General features: G+C 36.4%; 1 protein-coding gene across 2 annotated transcripts; it reads right to left on the reverse strand.

Annotated features, from left to right (window-relative positions):
• Nucleotides 1-1,767: 1,767 nt before the first annotated feature.
• ttc39a (tetratricopeptide repeat domain 39A) lies at nt 1,768-24,088 on the reverse strand. Of its 2 annotated transcripts, XM_082188298.1 has the most exons (20): nt 23,465-24,088; nt 21,884-21,934; nt 21,648-21,698; nt 15,307-15,411; nt 12,605-12,736; nt 10,632-10,675; nt 10,308-10,375; nt 10,144-10,208; nt 9,483-9,582; nt 9,271-9,336; nt 8,746-8,854; nt 8,570-8,637; nt 8,255-8,314; nt 8,013-8,174; nt 7,555-7,646; nt 7,127-7,247; nt 5,980-6,091; nt 5,560-5,674; nt 4,424-4,540; nt 1,768-3,475 (listed from the first exon to the last, which is right to left on the reverse strand). In XM_082188298.1, exons 1-20 carry the CDS (start codon nt 23,503-23,505, stop codon nt 3,361-3,363), a joined length of 1,794 nt encoding a protein of 597 aa, XP_082044424.1. In that variant the 5' UTR covers nt 23,506-24,088; the 3' UTR covers nt 1,768-3,360. The 2 variants fall into 2 exon arrangements, with proteins under 2 accessions (XP_082044424.1, XP_082044425.1); XM_082188299.1 differs by lacking the exons at nt 21,648-21,698; nt 21,884-21,934; nt 23,465-24,088 and adding an exon at nt 20,094-21,616.
• Nucleotides 24,089-24,145: the final 57 nt, after the last annotated feature.

Here is a 24,145-nt window from a genome sequence, read left to right on the forward strand (position 1 = left end):
CACTTGCATTGGAGGTAAAAGGTTGAAACAAATAGTGACCACTGTTGGGGAAAGTTACTTTTAAAAGCAATGCGTTACAACGCTGGTAGGTTACATGATAATGACAACATGGTGACTGTAGCAAGTCCGAATTACATTAGACATTCTCTGATTACATTCATACATACTCCACACATACAATACAGAACATACTTTTTTAGCAGTCGCGAATTAATTGCATATTCAAAAATAGTACCTACGTGAGAGTATGCGATTTGGGAAGCAGCCTCTTCATGATTTTTTTCATTTATTTTTTTAAACAAATGTGATTTTTATCTTAAGCAATTTTTGACTACTACGGTTGAATTGGATCATCAAAGGTCTGCAGCAAACACATTGGTTAATAAATTAAGATTAAATACATAAAGTATATGCGTATTTAACATTTAAAGGAACACTCCACCGTTTTTTGAAATAGGGCTTATTCACTTTCTTTCCTACATTTAGATAGGTGGGCAAATGCATTTTTGTCTCAGTGCATGCATTGTTTTAGTTTGACGGCGCTAGCTTAGCTTAGCATAATGAATGGAATCCTTTGTTGCCAGCTAGCATGTCCTGAGTAAAAGTGATATAAAAAATTTAAAAACCCTACCTAATTACTTCTTGTGGCCTGCGTATTCACAACAAGTACAAATAGCGATGCAGATTAACACTAGGCGATTTCCTAGGCAGATATTGACTTATATATTAAGGACTATATTAGGGGGAAGCACAGGCGAAGCACTGCTACTTGGGCGTGATATCTCTGCGCCCAAGTAGCAGTGCTTCGCCTGTGCTTCCCCCTAATATAGTCCCAAGTCAATATCTGCATAGGAAATCGTCTAGTGTTAATCTGCTTCGCTATTTGTACTTGTTGTGAATACGCAGGCCACAAGAAGTAATTAGGTGGGGTTTTTAAATTTTTTATATCACTTTTACTCAGGACATGCTAGCTGGCAACAAAGGATTCCATTCATTATGCTAAGCTAAGCTAGCGCCGACCCTGTCAAACTAAAACAATGCATGCACTGAGACAAAAATGCATTTGCCCACCAATCTAAATGTAGGAAAGAAGGTGAATAAGCCCTATTTCAAAAAACAGTGGAGTGTTCCTTTAATTATTGAAGTTTTCTGTAATATTCTGAGTTTGCAATTCACAGTTTTTACTCATTTTAAGGAATACTGAATCTGTTTTTGTGCAAGCAAGATAAGTATGCATGCTCCCATTTAGTCTAGAACTAAAATAACCATCATGTTTATACAGCGCACACAACGCCTCTGCACTCCCAATTTCTCTCAACATGGGGACAGGTGAGGTGTTAGTCAATACATGGGAAAATGAAGTAACTTGTGTTACTTATTTAAAAAATATATTTTGTTTAAAATGTAAAAGTAATGTGTTACTTTACTGGTTACTTGATTTAAAAAAAGTAATCCGATTACATAACTCACATTACTTGTAATGCGTTACCCCCAACACTTATATTGATTATATAGACTGTCAGTCCTGACTCCCTAAAATTCTGCATATCTCCTTTTATGCTCCAGCGAAAAATTTTATTATACAGCATATTCAACATAATTTACTCATTTACATGAAATACCTTATGTAAACGAGTCAATGGTTATTTCATTTTTGAGTGAACTATCCCTTTAACAATGAAACATTTTAATATTATTTAGGTTATATAGTATATAATATATATTAGCTCCATAGTTCAAAGGAGGAAAACAAAGATGTTTTGGGAATGCTTTTATATCATTTAATTTTAAATTAAAAAAAAGAGTCCAGTATTTACAGGAATGCGTTTACACAGTAGCCATGCACCACATACAGGATTTGCTGACCTCTATAGCCCAAAGTCTGTAAAATCTAAATCAATAAAAAAATTCAATTAGGGAGAAACAAAAGCCACTGCAATGAAAAACCGATGTATCATTAAATGTTTACCACACTTGAAACATGGCATGTTGAAAGTAGTCTGTGACATTTTTGAGCAACATAAGCTCATGATTGTTTTTGCCTAATGCAAGTTTGACTTTGGTAGAACTGGATGGATCTCATAAAACAGGCACTACAAAGATTACATTGCAGAAGAGCAAAAATCCATCCATGGACACTATTAAAACTAATCTGGGCTAAATCAATATAAAACAATGCAAGCTGTGTTTAGTTGGTTCTCAACACAATGGGGAAAAGCTCCATGAAGTAGCATTCATTCAACAAAGTACAAACATGAACAAAGTACAATCCTCTGTCCTGAACCAGCTCAAATTTTCTTTCTCTGCGTAGAGTATAGCTGTAGTGGTTATTAATGCATCCCTCACGTTGACTGGAGCTGGCATGCCAGCTTGTCTTGCATGTATCTAAAAGCCTTGTTTGTTTGAGCTCAAGTACGATCTGGACCAAGTCCACATGAAGGAGACTGCCTTTCTAAAAGACACATTCAGCTGCCCACTTAAAACGGGACATTTTGAAAGGCGCCATCATAGTGAATAAATACTAAAAAAAGAAATAGCTAACTAAACCCACAAAACTTCCAGTTTACATTCTAACAGTCATTTTATGCTGTTGTGAAGATGCTTGTTTTCTCTTTTTTTAAAACACATTGCTAAAACAGACTAATTATGTACACAGAAAGACAATGATAATGCTATAGGATCAAAATTAAGCTTAGAAAAGGAATCCTGTCCGTGAGATTTGACAAGGCCACAGTACTCTATCCAAAGAGTAACGCATGATATCGAACCTTAAGTTCATCAAATTACCTCTGGACAATAGGTTTATTTTAAAACCTATTTAAACTCCAAAGATTAAAGGAAACTAATATTTCTGCACGTGCTTTAAATCCAAATAAATCGGTTAGCCGTAAGGCACAGCCATGTCTAGGCTATTGATGTCACAGGGTGACCAATAGTGAAGAGAATTACCAACAAGAGGTCTGAAAGCAGCCAAAAATGATTGACGGCTGGCCTTACTTGAGTTCACAATGTTCTTAGCTTGCTGTACCAATATAATCCTATTGGACTGGCATAACTTGTATATATTGTATTATATTAATATTATCATTATTATTAATGGTACATTTAAAATACTAGCACAATGTTATTTATATGACATCATAAAAGCATGACGTCGTTCCTGTGTCTTGACTGAACTGCACTGCCTCACAAAAAATATTCATGCAGCTGTTGTCCTTAAATTGTGTGTCATTAAATGAAGCTGATTTGTCACTATAAACTCTGATTGGTCATGTGTTCTTTTAGTTCTCCTCTTGGCATTTGGCAACCCACATCAAGCCTGATCTTGGCTTTCTGTGACCCCTGCGGTGACCTCAACAGTTAAGGGCTGGAGGGTGAGCAGTCTCCATTCACAGCTGTGCCTCGTGCCTTATGTAGTGCTGCCTGGATCCGGAAGTGTGTCCGTGATTCCATGGAATAGTTCTTGTAATTTTGCCTGGCAAAGAAATCATTGTTAATAGTGTTCAATACTCATAAGGCAATGTGTGTCATGGTGGAATATATGACTTCTGTGCCCCCACAGCCAAATTATCTTAACCACAAATTATTAGTCAGGAAATTATTATAATTATAGCAGAATTTAACCAAATGCACTTTTGGTAGAATATGGGGATTTGTGTGTGGAGTGATGAATCGCAATGAAACACGAGTTGCATGGTGATGCTCCAGAGTGGTGTCTTTGAAAATCTGGTGAGAAATATAATAATAAACTACTCATGAACTGTTTGAACTAAAGCCATTAAGATTGAGTGGAACAACACTGATTCTTCATGTAAAAAACTGTCTGCATGTTGGGGAAGGCTATTCCGTGCAAAGTTACTTTATCTACAGTATTTGTGCAATTCTTGCTAATTTCCTGACCAGTGATTTGTGATTAAAATGGTTAAGACCATTAAAAGACCACTAAATATTTAGCAATTTTTAGCTTGGTCCCTTTTTTTAAGAACTAAAAATATTTTGCCCAGAGAATTTGAGGGTTTTATTTCACAGGGAAACATTCACAACAATGTACAAATGAACCATATTATACTATCTGTAAATAATTTTATTTTATTGCATAATTTCTACTTTCTAACACTATATAGGAGTGTTAATTACTTTATTTTAAATTAAATTACTTATTGAAATTATTATTAACACTAAAAATAATAAAATAAATGAAATTATTATTAAATATTAAAATAGCAACGTCGAAAGGTATAAACATGATTTGTGTTGAGCAGTTGGTAGCCATGAATTCTTTCAGACTTTGAGGATAATACAAAACCGCTAATTCTAGCATTTATTAAGTGGCAAATCTGTGGCAAATACCTCCATCCATCCACACATTGTGTACATTGTTATTTAAGAGGTAGCCTTTAGTTATAATATAGGCAGAACTTACTTGGCTGTCTCCAGAAGTTTGATGGCCTCCTCTGTTCTTCCCTCCTCCAAACACAGCAAACCATGTTCCAGAAGAGCATTGGGCACCAGGTAGTGGTCATATTTAATCAGACTCTCACTGTACAAGTAAAAACATCAGTAGAGAGACTGAATTAGATCAGTGACCCAAGACATTTTTACAAAAGTTTAATCTTTTTCTCTATTATCTGTGACACTCTGGAGATTAAAGTGCCCCTATTTAGCTTTTTCACTTATTAACTTTCATGCAGTGTGTAATATAGCTGTTTGTGAATGTAAAAGGTCTGCAAAGTTTTAAAGATCAAAGTGTACGACAAATAAAGTTATTGTCTGCTAAAAGAAAGAATTCATTCTGAACTGCTGAAACGAGTCTTCAGCAATTCCAGTCTCACTTCCGTAACATATCTACGTACGTTTGTGGCAAATTTGCATAATTCCAGCAAATGCTCTTCATTGGCTGTCTGTGAACAACGTTTACTTCGTACTTTGGACCACCCTCAAACACTATAGTAACATGTAGTGTTGTCGACATATCGAGAAGACGCGGTTTTCTACGCTGCGAATCCACTTTGCATGCATTTCCAAAGGATGAGGACTCACGCTGGAATTGATACGGATGAGGAAGCCTCCAGAGTTGAAATTCAAATACGACAACGGGTGTTTGGTTTCTGACACGTGCTATAAGCGGTAGACCAGTCACAACAGATTGGGCCATCTGACCAATCAGAGCAGAGGAAGGTCTTGGAAAGTCGGGGTTTTGAAGGACTTAAATCCTTTATCGAACGGTTTCAGACACTGTGAGAAAAGAGGTGATGCTCTTCAAATTCAATACAAGAAAATTTAATTTTTTACCTTGGATGCATGTAAACTTATTGTAGGAGACCTCCGAAACAAAATTAGGGATGTTTAAAATAGCATCATAGAGGCACTTTAACTCAACAGAACACGTCATTTTACCAGTCAGACTCTTCCAGCTTGATATTACTGGATGTTTACTACAAGTCTGCAGAGTCAGTATCAGAAAATAGGCCATGTCTACTTGAGTCTTCACAAGGGAAACCACAAACGCTTCGATTCATATTAATGTGATTTGTTGTGAAGCAAAAGAGCAAGACTGACTTGCAGAGGACGAGGGTGAAGTAATGTTCAGCTTCCTCCTTGTAACCCAAGTGTTTGAGACAGAGCCCCTTAAGCAGACTAACCACACACTGGTCATCTGTGGTGAACTCAGACCCTGAGGGCAAACACACAGAGACATTTATGTCAGAAAAAAAGTTAATGGAAATACATAGACTCTGTCTGTATTGAATTTTTTTCTTCCTCAGTGGAACACACTGTTACTTTTGATGCACATGGTCATTATGAATTGTGGTTGCATGGAAAGAGCTGTGTATTGATTTCTAAATTATTTATAACTGTCCCTGCTCAAAAATATAATATGGAATGACATGAGGGAATAAATAATTACATTATTTGTAGGTGAACTATTATTTTAAAAGTGGACAACAGCATAAGGAGTATTGCACTGTGTGGTTTTACTTGGATGTTGCTCAAGCATCTGCTGAGCCTCGTCCAGGGTCTTCAGCATGCCCTCAGTCAGGTCCTTGTGCTTCCCAATCACAGTGTAGCCATTCCAGATATACATCATCTCCTGTCGTGTAAACATACCCACACAATGAGTGAGAATCTAAGACTGCAGGTGCTTCCCTTTGTTTATACTGTATTACACAAGTCAGGATGGTCTAATTCCTTACTCTGTTAATTAAAGGACCGTCCACACAGGACGTCTTCTAGCATTAAAAAATAGCAAAACTGAACACAATGGAACAGGAAGCATGTTTTTAGATGCAGTACAACGCTGCATGTACATTTTCAAACTCAACACATCTGAATGGTGATCTCAAACTTTTTGACTTCAATGCCCACTCATTGTCAACTATATTTGAAGGCCCCCCCCCACACTCACAATTTCTGCCCAATAAAATATTTTAGAGCTTGGCATACCTAGAAAGATGTTTATTTGTTATAAACATAACCTAATAAGAAGAAATATCTTGATTTTTAGTCGTTTGAGCTTATTTTCATGCTTGTTTTGTCTTTTTTTTAAAGGAAAAGTATGTAATTTGTTTGTTCTAAACTTAACAAAATTTAAATAATAATTCAATGCATCATCAGTCAATCCAAAATGTGTTTTTGTCTTACCTTGACTCACTATGGTAAGCCTAATATAAATGTTTATATTTTAGACCTAGCGGGATGGTTTTCCCGGGAATTTGCAAACATACGCCACTCGCCCGTGCAAGTAAATAGAGAAAAGTTGCTCTGGCTACTTTGACACACGCATACAGTGTGGGATTGGCATTGGCAAAAGGAGAATCAACACTGGCAAGAACTGAGGGATTTCAAATGTTTTAAAAGTGACACGGAGATGGTTTTATATAAAATTGCCATATGTAGCTCTCTAACAGAGTTCATTGTAAAGCATTATCAATTGTGAAGGGTAATTTCATTATGTTTGTTGTAGCATTGTCTTGGAATAGATTTTTAAGGAAGTACCGTGTCTATTAATAAGTATAGCTGGTCAAAGATGCAAGAACACATCCTGTGTGAACTATGTAAATAAGACACTTGCAGACAGTATCAAATAAATACAGACAATAGAATCCATATAACATTGAACACTGACCAATGGAGGTGCAGGAAGAGGAATGGCGTTATCTGTATTATAGCGTCGAGCTTTTCTGATGGCAAACTTCTCTGTGGGCAATGACTTCCCTGCTATTTTCTGCTTCAGACTGGGAACTTGCCTGAAGAATGCAAAATAGATCACAGTTTGTATTTTACAATAAAATTCATACATATATAATGTCAATTTATAGTGAATGGGCTACATGAGAGGTTCAAATTAAATATGAGATAAAAAATAAGGTAATTTGCAATGCTTGCTTGAACTGAATGAATGTATATAGATAATGAGCTTTTCCTGATCTGATAGTCATGTTATCTGATTTATAGATTTGTATTTAATCATGTTATTACATCCTCTTATGAACAAAAGTGCACAGACACAAACATATACGTACAGGCTCACACACACCATTCCCTTGCCATTACCTAAACAAAGCCACCTCATTCTCCGCGAACGGCTGGCATTCCTCACGACTCAGCATGCTGAGGTAAGCACCTTTCATATACGCATATGTGGCCTGAAAAAAAGTGTGTGTGTGAAAGAGAAAAAAAAAAAGAGCGATGAGTTCCAAACTGCACAGTAAACACAACCATCCCGGGCTGGAGATTAATTGTCCTCAGTCTCCATTCATGTTATATCAGCAGAGCTTTTTAAACTCAGAGCAAAATCTTCCATTTTATTAAATAAAATTTGTTTGAGATACATATACACACATATACATACATATTTTATGCATTTAAATTCTACATGTTTTATAATTCAAATTTATTATAATTAAAAAGAGATTATCCATTCAATTTTGAATGTCAAACAGATTAAGCAAACTCTTCAGAGTCAAGTATCTGTTCAGTGCACCAGTCAACTGTATATTTTAGGGTTTCACCTTAGACCAGGTGTTCTCTTTGCTGAGCAGGTCTGCGTAGAAGTAGGCCATCTTCCAGTGCCTCTTATAAGTGAAACACCACATCAGTTCCCAATAACACATGTGATGGAACTGCTTCCAGTTCTGCTGAGCTTCACAGCACTCCTCGAAACGCTTAATAGCCTGCAGGACAAGAACATATGAACACATGCAAATAGGCAAGAGAAATAAAATATAAATTGATAAGAGTAACAATCACTTACAGCATCCAGATTTCCTTTAATTTCCTCAATTCGACCAGCGAAGAACAGGAAAATGGATCCCTAACGAAAGCATAGAAGTTCATACTCTACTATTTCATAACAGCGGCTGTGTAGATGCTCATCATATAACATGATTAAATAGTTTTTATTATCTTTAGTGACATGAACATTTTTCAGCTGCAGTGTTGTTCTGGTTGCAGCTGCAGTCTGGTTGCAAAAGCTGTTCATGTTTTTGTTCTGTTTAGTGTGTTTGGCTTTTTCACTGGAAAATCTGTTGTTTTTAAAAAAAATAAAAAAAGGTGGTCAAGTAAGTACCTTCGGATACTTTAAAAGATAAGGCTGCAGCAGTTTTTCTGCATCAACCACATCTCCCTCTCCAGTGCCTAAAGGACACACACACACACACAAGGTGACACAGAATAAAACGGTTACTTACTTTTGAAATGCTACATATGATTTGAACATGTGATTCAGAAGCAATTTTGTCTTACCCAGAATGAAGCTCATGAAGGTGTGGTAGCAAAGCAACAACATGTTACACAGGAAAGACCTAAACGTGTGCTCAGCGGAGCCCTCCAGGAGCTGCTGAAGACCAAACTCCTATAACACACACACACACACACACACACACACGCAGTGTGGATTGTAAAATAAACAAACATGCTTAAGACAGACAACACTTCCGTGCTTCACTACATTTAAACAAGTACAAAATGGTAACCTTTAAATTAACTGGTTTTATGGAAGTCAAAAATATTATTTAATATCGCAGAATCAACCTAAATACATTAATTTATACCAACAAAACTAGTGATTAAACTTTATGGGTTAAATCAGGTAGAAAAAGCTCTTTAAGGTAACAATGGCAGGTTATAGTGTATAAAAACACCTTGACACCCTTTATTGCTAAGACAGTCAGAAAGAAGAAAAAAAATCACCAAGCTCAGATTAAATTTCATTTGTACACGCCAAACGTGAGCAGAGCCAAACTAAGCTTAGTACTACACAATACTCACTTTGTTACCAGAGAAGCCCACAAATTCCAACAACCTGAGAGTCCGTGTTGGCAACAACGACAGCATCTGGGAGAAACACAGGTGAGGGGTTGAGAAAACAGCCTTGTCCTCAATAAACTCAATGCTAGGATTCATAAACGGTCATGGTTTGATTTAAGAGGGAACAATAGGATGCCTTTTACACAAGAAAACACATGACATAACGCACTCACCAGGTTAAAGGCCCCGACCCCAAGCTTAACGCCTCCCTCAAAATGACCATGATTGTCACCGTGAACATAGCCTGGGGACTTCAGGACTGTATGGAGCTCCCTTGCAATGAAACACAAACACATATAAACAGACATACAGATATACTTACATGAAAACTCTATTTTAATATTAATGGTTTTTATTGTATTATTTAACAAAAGTTTAATATAACAATAATACATAAAAATTTGTAATAAAAAAGAATGAAAATAAATGATCAATAATAATAATAATAATATGAGTTATTAAAATAATATTTTATATTTTAGTTCAATAATTCAGCTGCAATAAAAGCTCATACACATTAAATGAGAGGGAAAGAGGAATAAGTGTTATTTCACAGGTCAATGTTATTTTAATATTATTTATATAACATTATAGTATTTTGAATGTGCTTTCATTTTTATATTTTCATTTTTAATTAAATTTCTTAGTTATTTTGTATTGTATGTTTTTATTTATTTATCACGCTTTTGTCATTTTTATTAGCATTAGTTTTTATATTTATCTTTATTTGCAGTAATTTCAGTATTTAAACTTTATTATTAAACACTTGTATTTTATTTTATTTCTTCATTTCAATTACCAAATGAACTACAACAACACTGCAGCAGGTCTTACTTGTATATTTGATAGCTGTTCCTCACTTTCATTCCTCCCTTTATGAAGCTGATCATATTTTCATCCTGAAAGCAGCAGTAAATCTTAGATAAGCAACTTTATGCACAATATTATGTTTCACTCACAAAATAACTAACAACAGGGAATCAACCCCTGGGACAGACCTGAAGGAAAGTGAGCGCTGCCCTCTGGAGGAGGCATTCGGCATAGCAAACTTCCGCATGGAGCTCCTCTGGGAAGGACACAAACGAAATTACACTTTCAGACTATCTGGTGGTGGGAGTATGAATGACACATGGCCTTTTCAAAAAACAGCCACATGATTTGGTCTCCATGGTTTGAGGAAGTGATTGCATAAAGAGTATTATAGTGGCAAAGTAAAGTAAACATCTCTAAAAGATCCTAAAATATTATGCATAATACTGATGCATCCTTATTGCCAATTAATCATTTAGTGAATTTAGTGATATATTTATGCAGGCACCCACCTTCTGTGAAGTTTTTGCTGTTGAAGGAAGATTTCTTACGGTATCTGTAATGACAAACACATCCTTGTCAGTCTTGTTCTAACACAACACAATGATCCATCAGTAGTGGTTCCTGTTGGCATAGTCGGATGAGGTCAGCCTTGCGTTCTCTGTTAAAGTCCTAGTGTGTGAAAGCTGGACCCACTACAGCAGACAAACTGGCACTCGACCCAATAGTCAAAGCACGGCTTGATTCATAGTATCCCTCAGGCCATATAAACAGAGCAGTTGGATTGGATCTAAGGCGGACACAATGTCTGTCTGTTTTCTGTCTGAGTAAATCAACTCCCCGCTGAGGGACAAACATGAATTATTCTGTGTCAGTTTGGCTTCTATTAAATTTACACAAAAAACAAAAAGATACCGGCCACGTACACCCTACAAAGTTTTGTGAGTGACAACCACATTTAAAAGCGGGAACATTAGGTCTGTGCGTTTATGGAATACAGAAGTCACTCTTTATCACTCACGTGACAGCCACCGCAATGTAATTAAACTACATGATGTTAACAGTTTAGCCTCTGAGCATCAGAATGGTCAGGCACTACAAAAAGTTTCTTCCCTGAGGACATTTACATCATGAACAGTCAAGATACCCACACAAGTTCTCCCCACAATGCAAAAAAAACGTTTTAACATTCATTTGCATAATTGCTTCTGCATATAGATTTTGTACATACATATTTACTCCATCTTGTCTATTGAGCACATATGTTATTCATCTATTTTTTTATTTTTTATAAAATGCATCCTTGGTGAACATAAGAGACTTATTTTTAAAAACATTAGAAAAATCTTAATTGTTCCAAACTTTAGACGGTATATGTATCTTTTTTTATTCACTTATTTTATCATCTGTCTAGTTTTTTATTCTATTTCCCCTCTGCGTACTGTAAGCTTCACCAAAACAAATTCATTACGTGTGTAAGAATACTTGGCAATAAATCTGATTCCTGCACCTAAAGATGTACTTTCATCTTGAAAGGAACGGCAGAAACACTGGTTTATATATGCTCTTTAAACTGCTGATTTTAAGCAGTGTATAAATGAACACAGATCAGAGTTTGTGGAACAATAGCATAGAAACCTGTTATATGGCTCCTAAACTTGTAATCAGATCTAGTCAAATGTGAAGGAGGTGATAAAATGGGTCTAATCATGTGTTAGAGCTGTGGCCTAGGAATTAGCGCATGAGCCTCAAACATGTTGGTCTGTGGTGCTAATGCGGGAAATAAAGGTCTGTGTTGTGACCTGATCCCAATTCCCTTCTATCTTTCCCTTCAGGTATATTTACAAGTGTATTTAAATTAAGGAGTTTGAATGAATGACACCGACTTTAGGTTTTAGGTAGCAATAGTATTTTGAATACCTGATCTATATTGTTAGACCAATTAAGATCAATGTAGTGAGGTATGTATAGCATGTATTGTGACAGAACTGGTTTACTATATCCTGCATACGTGGCGGCTATTACTTGGACCAGACAGTGTAAATGATGTGCGAAAAGTTGAAGAGCAGCTATGAGTTTGTGTGGGATCAGCTGATCAGTGCTACGAGCCTGTGTGACGTGGCAGAGTCACAGAGGGTGTATGAGTCGCCTGAAAACACAAGCATACACCAGATTGTCACACCCCTCTAACACAGTGTGACGTAGATCTCTGAAATTCCTCTGCCATCTGGGATATGGTAATAGCCCTAGACCTGCAGCATTCTAGGATTACGTCACCTACACAAATGTGACATAACCGAGAGGAACCTGAAAATAGTGTATAGATGCTAATGGCAGTGTCTGGGTCCTGAAATAGAAATACAAGCCCAATGTAGACACCACCCTGATAACTCTATGTTATGACTATAGCAACATTTTTATTCATACATGACAGACAGACAGACAGACAGACAGACAGACAGACAGATAAAATAGGGTAACACACCGTTGACACACAGCCTGTGCCTCTTTCATTGTGTTTCCTGCAGTCAAGATGTCCTCCGGTTCGAAGGTCATCATGGCCTGCATTTCCAGTATAGTGGCATATGTAAGCGCGTGGTACATGCTTTCTTTATTCCTTTCAAAGAACACAAAGGAAGAAGCTGCATTAGATCTATATATAGAACAATGGAAAGGGAGGTTTGACTAGGTGACGGTAAAAGAAAATTCACCTCTAAAACACTCAATATCATCATCAATTACAGGAATGAGACATGGAAATGGGGGAAGGTGTTTGTGTATCCTGACAATTCTTAACAACATGATACTAATACTAATGACAATATGAAAAACAACCAGAGAAATACAAGCTGTCAAAACAAAAATATGGATGCAGTATTCAGTTTATTTAACATGTGACAAATTTAATTCAAAAAGGTCAAAATAGCGCTTTAATGAATCATTTTTATGCATGTTGCAACTTTTGATACATCTAAATTCTAGGCAACAGTTAAACTTAATGTAGTGACTTTTTTTCTACAGTGCATTTTCAGTTCTTTCAGGAACAGGATAGAATGTGACACTACTGGTCCAACATTCCTGAGTAGAGTGACGTCTGGATAAACAGGTTTACCACTCTTTTCTTTGCAGAGGTGGAATTAGAATAATGTTGATGTGACAAGAACAGGATTGAAGCATATTCTAAATTTTTTAACCAAACAATACATTTCTATGCCAATATTGTAATATTTGGGGGAAGCTTTCTGATCATTTAATGACATATAGATAACAATATACCATGAGGGCAATACACATAATGAATACTTAAAGAATACCTATCCAACTTTTTATATGGCAAACTTTGTGTCATGGAACAGGATTAGACAAAACTGAGATTATACTGCAAAAGCTTCAAGACCAAATAAATCCAAACACTTCAAATGAATATCAGGATTTGAAACAGAGTTTGAGCTTTTGTTGTGTCTACAGTTGCTGTTTTCCTACAGAATCACAAACACTGGCCTAAACTCCTGACCAGTGTGTAATCCTTATTATCCTGTCAATGTCAAAACACTGCATCAAGTCAGACTGGAGAATGAATTGGAGTTCTGTTCATATTCATTTTATGGTGGTTGGAGAGCTAGATTAAACTCCTGTTAAAGGAACAGTCCACTGTGTGAATGTAGCCAGAAAGATCATCTCTAACACTCTCAGCAAGAGTTGTTTTCCAACTTTGAACCTGTACAGACATGGACTCTGATAGTTTTGCTTTTGAGTCAAACATTTCTTCGTCTCTCTTTCTGGCTCCGTTTATTACTTACTTTCCCTCTTACACGTACCTTTCATTATCTCTGTGCATGTAGAGGCCCTGCCCTGCTGGCTGGAATGGGGTGGGACGTGACTAAAACAAACCTATTAAGTTAATCTCAAACTGTGACTTCACTATTTGCAAGTTCAAACAGTGAGCAGCAGAAGGTTTAGTGAGATCCTCTGATTGTTCAAATCAATACCTTGCTGATCAGCGTTTATGTACAACCCCAAATCCAGAAAAGTTGCAATAAAATACAATAAAATCAATAATATGTGATTTATTCATTCTCTTTCAACTTTATTTAACTGACTGGTAAAGTACAAAGAAAAGATTTCCAATGTTTGAGGATAAATGTCCCAACTTTTCCCATAGTTATATAATGTAAGTTTGAATTGTACACATGAATGTGCCAAACTAATACCTGACAGATGACCTGACCTGAAAATGTAAAACAGAACTATTTACCAGCAGAGTCCAAAATTAGCACTTGTGAGAGTAAACACAAAGTTGCTTGGCAGTGTTGGCTAACTCTATTAGGAACTGCAATATTATACATGGTTTAAAGTAAATTTTAAGAATGATATTCCAACCCTCAATTATTTTAATACAATAATCATGAGCACACACACACACACACACACACACACACACACACACACACACACACACACACACACACACACACACACACACACACACACACACACACACACACACACACACACACACACACACACACACACACACACACACACACACACACACACACACACACACACACACACACACACACACACAGGTGTGGCTTAAAGGTTGTTTTTTTTTTACCCTGAATGCAACCCCAACAAAAGTGGAGGGACCCAGGGGACAAAGATGGAAAGATGCCAATGATTACAAAATGGACCAAATAATTATGTAGTTTATAATGCACAAAAGCCCACACCCATCCACATCTGCGAGTAGTGAAGAGGGCAGAAATGCGAGATGCTCTAAGACACAGCATACTCATGAAAACAGGGTGTGGAGTGAGGAGAAGAAAAGAGCTTGAGGTGAATCTCAAGAGAGCTGAACTGATTCAGTTGGTTTTGGGTTATGTGAGATTAACCTGAGAAATACCCAATGATTGACTGGATAAAGACTCATCTCACAAAGCGATGTACAGGAACAACTCAGCATAAATTAATAGATGTACTCAATGCATGAAACCAAATACAAAACGGGTTAAGATTCTAAATGGATTTTGAACAGTGATTCAAACGGATTATGAAACCGTACAATCCAAGGTTTCTAAGCCGCACACCCATACACACAAAAAGTGTTTTGCTAAAGTCAGATGAATGATCCAAACCCAGAGCCTCTCCCACCTACATAATCATTACAGATCATTTTAATTTTACCTGCTTCTAAGTCTGGTCAGAGCCTCATCAAATTCATTTCGCAGGAACAGATCCAGTGCCTCCATGCAGTCTTGAAGAGCCACTGACAGGTCAGATCTCTCCGACCTAAAACAGATACAGAAAGGAAAAGAAAGAAAATGCTTATAAACAAATGCTACTTTTCCAAAGCCTAAGTCTGAATGCAATTAAAGTAAAAACAAACAAACAATAAATACATTTAGATTTTTAAGTTATAGTTAGCATTTCCTAAAAATAAAATGTTCCTGGATAGGACTGAGTACACACAAAGGATGCCATTTGGGACAGGGCCATTGTGCTCTGAGGCAACACAACAGCTTGTGAATCGGCTCAAGGAAGTAGTGATCAGGTGTCATCTTGGACAGGAACCTCAGGCTCACGCAGCAGGTCTTTCTGAGCATCTGCAGAAAATCTCACACTGCCCCCATAAAGCCTGTTTCGTGTGTGTGTGAAGTCACAGCCCTCTGCTGCAGAGAATCCCCCCAGAGCCTCTCAATTTAGACACAAGTGCAGTGAGGCGGATGTCACCTTCATACGCACGGAGGCACAGGTGAGTGAGTGTGTGTAGTGTTAACTGAGAAAACACTGGGAACGTGAGAATAATGAGAAGAGGAGTGTGTAGAGAAAGTGCACTCATCAAAAAAATACATAGTGCTTAAACAGTAGCTATGTTTCCATCCACCTATTTTGTTGTTGTTGTTGTTGTTGTGAATTTTGGGATATCACATAAAAAAATGCTGGATGGAAATACCAAGATGTGCATAATTTATGATAATGCACATACAAAAATCGTATATGCGCTCAATTGAAGTGGATACAATTCTGGTAAGAAATTGAATAAATCCCTCAATGCGCAACAAAAAACCTCATGTGACTTTGCCTCAACAGAGGATGTGATTGGATAACTAGACTAACCAGTGGACAAATTTCATTGCACCGCATCTCAAATGTTGGTTTGGTCATTCTGAAGTGCCTGATCCAAAGTCAGTCATCATCATGGATGGCTATAATGGCCAAACAGAACTGTCTCACAGGATTGCGTTCCCAAACACCAGGCATCCGCCTCCAAACTCAAGATGACATGACAGCGTTTATTGCATTTCGTCTGCACGCTCTGAGACGCAAGTCGTTTATGATATTCAAAACAAATTAGCCACAGTGGCTTCCTTTATTGCAGCTACTTCCAGTTTTATTAGATATTTTATGCCAATTTCCCAGGAAGTGACATTTTTGTTCTCTTGAACACAAGGAATAGAAAGATTCCCATTTTGCACATACGTTAAATTCACAACTTTGGAAGGAAACATAGCTATTAGCTAGTGTGTGTCTACATATTGCAGGAAGGCTACATGTCTCTTAACTGGACATTACTGCACCTCAGACCTGCCAACTAATTTTACCCATAAATAATGTACAGTAACAACAATCAACATGATCATTTCAGACTAAATACTCAAACAGTAGTTTAATAAGGAGTAAAAATTGATTTCACATTTGATTTTAACTATCATTTGGTCATTAAGGGGCTTCATACATTCTTGATGAAAACAATGCACTGTAAAAATGTCTTCATTATGTTTAAAAGCATCTTTGCATCCATTTCATTTATTTTGAATTGCTTTTCTCCATTAGTAATTAAATTTATAGTCCAATAAGATTTGGCAGGAATGAATTTTTTTCTTTTTTTTCAGTGTATATTACAAACTATTACGCTCACATAAGCGCATAAATCTATATAAACATTGATTTATAAATTGTAATCATTGCATGTGCTAATTAACTGCAGTTGTGGGTTTGCAGATACACTGATAGACAAGAGGGCTGAGAGCAACAGGACAATACCACACAGCTCATTAAACAACTCTGGAGTTTTGCAATTTAACAATTAAAGCAGCAGGGTTTTTTTATCCTTCTCTTCATGGAAGATTAATAAATTACATAGCTACGCAATGAATCAGATTCCTGGCATTCGCACGTCAATTATTATTATAACACTGCAGCAGCAATGGTGATGCAATGAACATTTATGCCCCTTCAAAAAAAGTGATTTACGCCTCATTAAATATGGTTTTACATATGTTGTAATGAATATGATTTAAAAAAAATATTTTCAAATGATGTAGACTCACATGAGACAAGTTTTTTTTTTACACAGAACAGGGTGCCTCATGTGCCATGTCGAAATCACATGACTAGTCAAATCACAGAATCATAGCTGAGTACGACTAGCACATTTCTTCAATGGAAATTACCTGAGCTGTAAAATACTTACTACACTGTGATGGCACTAAAATAACATACACAGTCCCAAACCCTTCTATCAACTATCCTGAGACAGTGAAAAATATAATACAAAGAGTAAACACTATAAATCAATTTCATGCTTAAAAAAGCCCTGCATAAAAGATCTACTTGTCAAATATTTACAATGTTGAAATGATGTACATGTTATTTACATGATACATAATGCAAAACGTATATTCCTCAGCAATCAGCATTTCTAAGAAACACAACCATCGTTTATGAGCGCACAAGATCAGTTCCACCGTTCCTTCAGACACATGACAAGAAAGCAAATGTCACAGAAATGATCAAGATCAAAGCTCATTGTATATCTGGACAAGGGACACATTCTTCAAATTATAGCACCATTCAAAATTAATTTCTAAATTGAGTTGAAATTTGTAATGGTCCTGACCTCGGCCTGCTAAGATTACAGCACGCATCCTAATCTAATGGAATCCAACAACCTCTTATAGTTCTTCCACCCTGAAACATTCTGCTGAAAACAACCATTCACAGCGCATTTTCGTAAGTGGACAAATGAACTGGAAATTTAAAGTACATAAAAAAAATCTTTGCATTCCAAACGGCAGCCCACACAGAGACGCTCTTTATGCGATCCGCACGCCCAATAGCAGTGCGACTGATGGCACGAGCAACTGTCAGACCTATAGAAGGAGAGATGGGTTTGGCTGTCGGGCCTCTAACGCCTGGCAGATGACTTCAGTGCTGTTGACTCCTTCTGCTAATGGAGCATGGCTTCCTGCTCAAACAATGTCAAACATCCACACTGCCACAGCATGAAATAATCTGTGCGTTTTAAATCAGGTGGTATACATTAAACAAGGTCATCTTGTGGTTTAATGTAACTTAAAAGCCACAGTACTAATTCACTTTTTAAACAGGGATCTACATTATACATCAGCACCACTGCTAGAGATAAGAATTCTACATTGGATATTTATCTGTGCATGCTCTTTTCCCCTATTTTTTAACATTTGCATGATCCTATCTGTAATTTAATATTCACATAAAATGGTCTAAAAGCACTCTTAAATGTAATCTTCAGAAAAAAGACTAAAATAAAAATTTTCATGCTCTACATGATAAAGATGTGATGCCTAAATTCACTTCTAAAAATAATTGATTTCATGTATATATATATATATATATATATAAATGTAATATATAGATCATATATATATATAAACATAAAATATAAAAAATGTGGGTGCTGTGCGATGCCCAAAACGGATGTAAAGAGGGTTTTACAGAATGAATTTTACTGGGCCAAAAGAGTCAAATCAACCCTGATATTTCCTGAAATAAATCAAAATTAAAGTCTGTAACAATCAGCTTTTTGCATTTTTACTGGCCCTTTTTTTACTAAAGCTAAAACTAAAAACTAATTTACTAAAACAAAATTAAAGTCTGTGACAATCAGCTTTTTGCATTTTTACTGGACTTTTTTTTTACTAAAGCTCATACTAAAAACTAATTTACTAAAACTAAATTAAAGTCTGTAACAATCAGCTTTTTACATTTTTACTGGACTTTTTTTTTTTTTTACTAAAACTAAAACTAAAAACTAACCTACTAAAACTAAATTAAAGTCTGTAACAATCAGCTTTTTACATTTTTACTGGACCAAAAAAAAAAGTCAAATCATCCCTGATATTTCCTGAAGTAAAACTAAATTAAAGCTGTAACAATCGACTTTTTGCATTTTTCCTGGACCAAAATCAACCTTGATATATTTTCTGAAGTAAAACTAAATTAAAGTCTCAAACAATTAGCTTTTTGGATTTTGACTGGGCCAAAAAAAGTCAAATCAACCCTCATATTTCCAAAAGTAAAACTAAATTACAGTCAGTAACAATCAGCTTTTTGCATTTCTCACCCTCGCAAGGAGGAACACAGAGTGAATTTCCTCCCTGATGCTGATATGTGATATCGGAGCAGGATGATTTGAATGAATAAAGAACTGCGCATGCTACATCGAGCCTGCTTAGCAAAAGGAAGTGGTCTGTGATTTGTTCAGAAGCGACGACAGAGTTAAAACTAACCTTTGCTCACCGTGTACCATCTGTATTGCGCTTGAAAAACTAATTGTGCTTGCACTAAGCGATTCTCAAAAGCTGATGCCGCCTGGGGGTTAATTGACTACTGATGATCATCACCGGAATGATTGGAACAAACAAGCTGACTCTAAAACACACACACATACATTCACATGCTCATTGCTAAGAGACTAACACTCCCACAACAACTACAAAAAGCTGTGCTCTACACTTTAACAAATGACAGCTCTGAAAGCAAGGACATCCAAAACAATTACCTGTCTAATATTTCCAAACCTCCCCTGTTTTTCTGGTTATGCAGCCTGTAAAAGCATTCTCATGTTAGAACCACTTAAATAGTCTCGAATCACTGCTAAAAACAAACATTCACACAATAGCACGCTGTCAGCTATGTGCCGTTCTTACCCGTTTGACAGAGATTCTGCCTCTCCTGACATTTTCATCTGGTACAGTGAGATCGAGGAGCGAAGTAAAGCGAGAGAAGGAGGAATAAAAGGAGAGAGAAGAGTCGCAGAGTAATTCACAGTGTGTGTAAGAACAGGCCTTCGTACTGGCTCCTGTCAGCAGAGCAGCAGCTTCCCTCTGGCTACAGCACGCATACACATTAACTCACTCAAGCTGCAGAGGACAGAGGGAAGGAACGCAGAGCTTAATGAGATTGGGATGACTATCACACAGAGAGAATATTCTCATTGCTTCTTTCTCGCTGTTTCCCTGCCTTCTAACACACACACGCCACCTTAGCCTCCTCCTCTTCTCAGTATAATCCTCATGCTATACACTAAACCCTGGCCTCTGATTGGTCCATGATCCAATGGAGGCGGTTCCAATTTTTTAAGAATCCACCTAGCAAATCGCTCCTAAAGTGGACATCATGCATCTGCAGTCAAGTGACAATCTGAACTCCACAGCAGTCAATAACACAATGGCAGGCCTGTAAATCAGTGCACAACAGTGGAGATCATGAGACACAGAAGACAGCTGCAGACTGCAGAATCAGCACAAGGAAGTGACATAGCCTGTGGCATGTTGAGGAGAAAGGGATAGAGCGGTATATAGAAAGAAAGAATGGAAGAAGAAATGCTTCTCTTTTGCATACTCTGGAGCCACATGACAAAGCTGATTGGCTGAGGGAACCACATCCTGAGCTGTGACACCAAAGGAAGCAGATTTAAATACGTATAGCCACAAATGACCAACTTTGAGTTTAAAACAGCTTTTGTCCTAGGTACACCTGCGCATAGTTCTCAGGTAGCTTTAGATGTTTTTGCACATTTATTTTTTTTTTTTTATCATAAACTAGCTTATCTACATATTTATCTGTAGTAGTAATGCTGGTGCGGTATGCATCATCAGCTGCTGATCAGAGTAATGGTTACTGTACTGTAACTTGCATGACTGGGTCCTTACATTGAGATCATTCATTAAGAAAAAGATAATTAGCCTCCTGTTGACTGAATATCAAATGTGTCAGAGCTTCATTCTATATTGGGTTTGGTGTAGCTGATGTAGAAGCCATCTGGAGTGAATCTTTGAATAATACATGTGAAGGATGGCAGGAACCTGCCCTTTATGAGGACAATCATTAAATCTCTCTAACGAGATGTTACCTCTATAGTTTGACTATGTGACGATCTGTAATACAGAATAGATGTTAATAAGATCTACAGTCAAGGCTTAAAAACTAATTTATTTACATTCATATGCTCCGTACCAATTATTGCTTCTCTTATAATTAAATACACAAGCATTGCAATGCATTGTGGGAAGTAACATGATAATATCATCTCACCTGTCGCACCACAAAGGCTAATCTGGGTATTGCTATTCATGTTCACTTATGCATGAACAACCAAGTTTTTTTCTAGATCGCTTTTCTTTACAAAACATGATAGCAGCAGAGGAAAGTGGAAAGTAAAGTAAAAAAAAAATAAAAAAAATGTGGATGTGAAATCCTACCCATAATCAGTGATGACCGGGTCCAGCCCGTCTTTCTCTATGATGGGTGACCTAAAAAGAAAAGAAAAGAGGAAGCAATCTTATAGTTACTGCCACAAACTTCTCATATGACATTCTTTATCAGTTAACAGAGTGTGGGCATGTACATGTGTTTCAATTCTTAATTAATTGTTGTTAGTGTCAAAGACAACAGATCTTGTGTAGAAACACGGGTTGATTGAGTGTGACACACTCACTGGGATGGAGACGTGGGGCTGTCCAGCGATTTTTCAGTTTTGAATGGATCCCTAAAAGCAGATCAGGATCAGAATCAGAATCAGAATCAGATGAAAGGATATGAATGAACACAATCTGATATTTTATTCAATTAGCCATTACTGACTGAACACAAACAATATCTCGAAAAAACCCTCAAGATCATTTTTCATCAGCTTTGAAGAGTATCCTTAAACATGATATCCAGTACCTTAGTCGTTATTTTTTCAAGACAACCTTCAAAAATGTGTGCATGTTATATAAACAGCATTATATTTAATTATATCACACTGTTAGACAGGAAATAGACTGAAATAACTTCCCACTGGACAGCTGTATACAAACAGTTTTATTTTAGAAAATTCATAAAAAGAAATCAATGATTATTTGAATGATTAAATTAACATTTTTGTTTTTTAAAGAAAACAAATTTCAGTGTGACAGGAACCTCTACTCCCCATGTCATAAAGTAATAAACACAGTTAAGCATTAACAGACAGAAGCAAGCAGCACATGTGATGTCATTGATTTATTTAAATGGGAGAGGTGGAGTTATACCATGAGAGAACAGGTATCATCCAATCAGCTCGCTCCAAATCTGTTCCATGTTATGACGTCAACTGCTACATTATTGTTGACATTAGGCCTTTTGATTAACCTGAGTCTGTCCCTTATCATGTTGTTGTAGTTCACATTACTTTGCAACATACTACTAATAGTTTTTAAATATTAATTAGAAAATGGTTAATGTTCTATGCCTGTTTTTCCTGTAGTGACATTATATTTCTTGATGAGAATCATGGAAAATAGATTTTAGAATAGAACTCCATATCTTTTAGAACCAGGGTTTTCAACAAGGGGCCATGAATAAGGCTATACAAAACTGTATCTTATTTCATTACACTATATTCAGCCAAATAAAAATAAAAATAAAATAAAAAAGATCTGTTAAGCATTATATAATGTAGTAGCCTAGTCTTAGTTATTGTTCTTAATTAAAGCTGCCTCAAGGTGTTAAAGTTTTAATACTGAGTTTCCTTCATTCACAGTGTGGTTTGAGGTTAAAAAAATTTATCTAAACAGTTAAAAAACAAAATCCCTGTTTTAAGGAATAAGCCTGTAATACAGAAGAAACTGCCTATCAATGAACGTTTCATGCTATAGCCATGCTGTGCTAATTCACTAGAAGAAAAGCAAATCCAATCACTACATAGAAAGATTTTAAAGAAAAGTTTGTTTAATTAATTAATTAATTAGGGGGCTAACGTTATATAGCACTTATTTTATGTGATCTATAATGTGATTTTCACCTGTAAATACAACTATTGGTTACCACTTCATAGTTACTTTCATTAACATGCAGGTTATTAGTAAACATTAGAATTAGTGTACATTAGAAATGCCATAGATACGTTGATGTCTATATATTTTCATATTTGAATGAACATCACTGATTAAACTGTTAAATCTGTCGCTAGTTTATGCAGATTATCTTCCTGTATCTGTCGCACGGCATTTCTCTCAACCGAGCACAAAAAAAAAAGTTAAATATGCAAACTTACTTGTTGTCGTCATTCTTCTTTCTGCTTCTCCAGAAACTCATTCCAAAGAGGAAGAGAATATTGTAAATCCAATAAGACAGAAGAGAGTGTCCGAGTCCCTACCTGGACATTCGATACCAGTCCTAGTCTACCACAGGTGATTTCTGAACTTCTGTTTGAGATGGATTCAGCTGCCGTGTGTTTCTATATTAGTTTTTTTCTCGACATGTGAGGCAGACAGGGAGGTGTGGAGAAACCTATTTCCACAAATAAAGAGAGATCATTTGCGAAAGCCGCTGGAATGCTGTCCTGCAACTCTTCCCTGGTCTTAAAGTCCTCCGGGTTCACTTTTTGTTGTAGTAGTTTCCGAATGGATTTCTGGCGGGAATTCATTTCTTCTCGTGAAAACACAATTATGTATTAGCGCCACAAACACCAAAGCAAACACTAAAACAAACACTAAATAGAATAAAAGACTATAGTCTTCTAAAGTCACTAAAAATAATGACAATTTTGTTAAATAAAAAGCTACTATTGCTTGCGAAAGACATTTTTTTAATCACAAAATCAATTTTTTTGTTTTCTAGCCTGTCTGTTTTGAATCCATTGTGAACTCAGTCCCATGTGAAAAATAACTATTGTTTCAGATTGTTTCAAATTTCATATTTAATGATAGTTAAACTATCCCACCTTTATACCTAG

This window comes from Leuciscus leuciscus, assembly GCF_965113295.1.
Source record: "Leuciscus leuciscus genome assembly, chromosome: 13".
Classification (NCBI taxonomy): Eukaryota; Metazoa; Chordata; class Actinopteri; order Cypriniformes; family Leuciscidae; genus Leuciscus; species Leuciscus leuciscus.

What these genes read in the sequence shown, in the direction of transcription:
- ttc39a (XM_082188298.1), bottom strand. Translation starts at nt 23,505, where the DNA reads ATGAGTTTCTGGAGAAGCAGAAAGAAGAATGACGACAACAA. An exon ending in AAGAAGAATGACGACAACAA is followed by an intron (nt 21,935 to 23,464) that starts GTAAGTTTGCAT and finishes ATCTGCTTTTAG; the next exon opens with GGATCCATTCAAAACTGAAA. An exon ending in CCGGTCATCACTGATTATGG is followed by an intron (nt 15,412 to 21,647) that starts GTAGGATTTCAC and finishes TATCTGTTTTAG; the next exon opens with GTCGGAGAGATCTGACCTGT.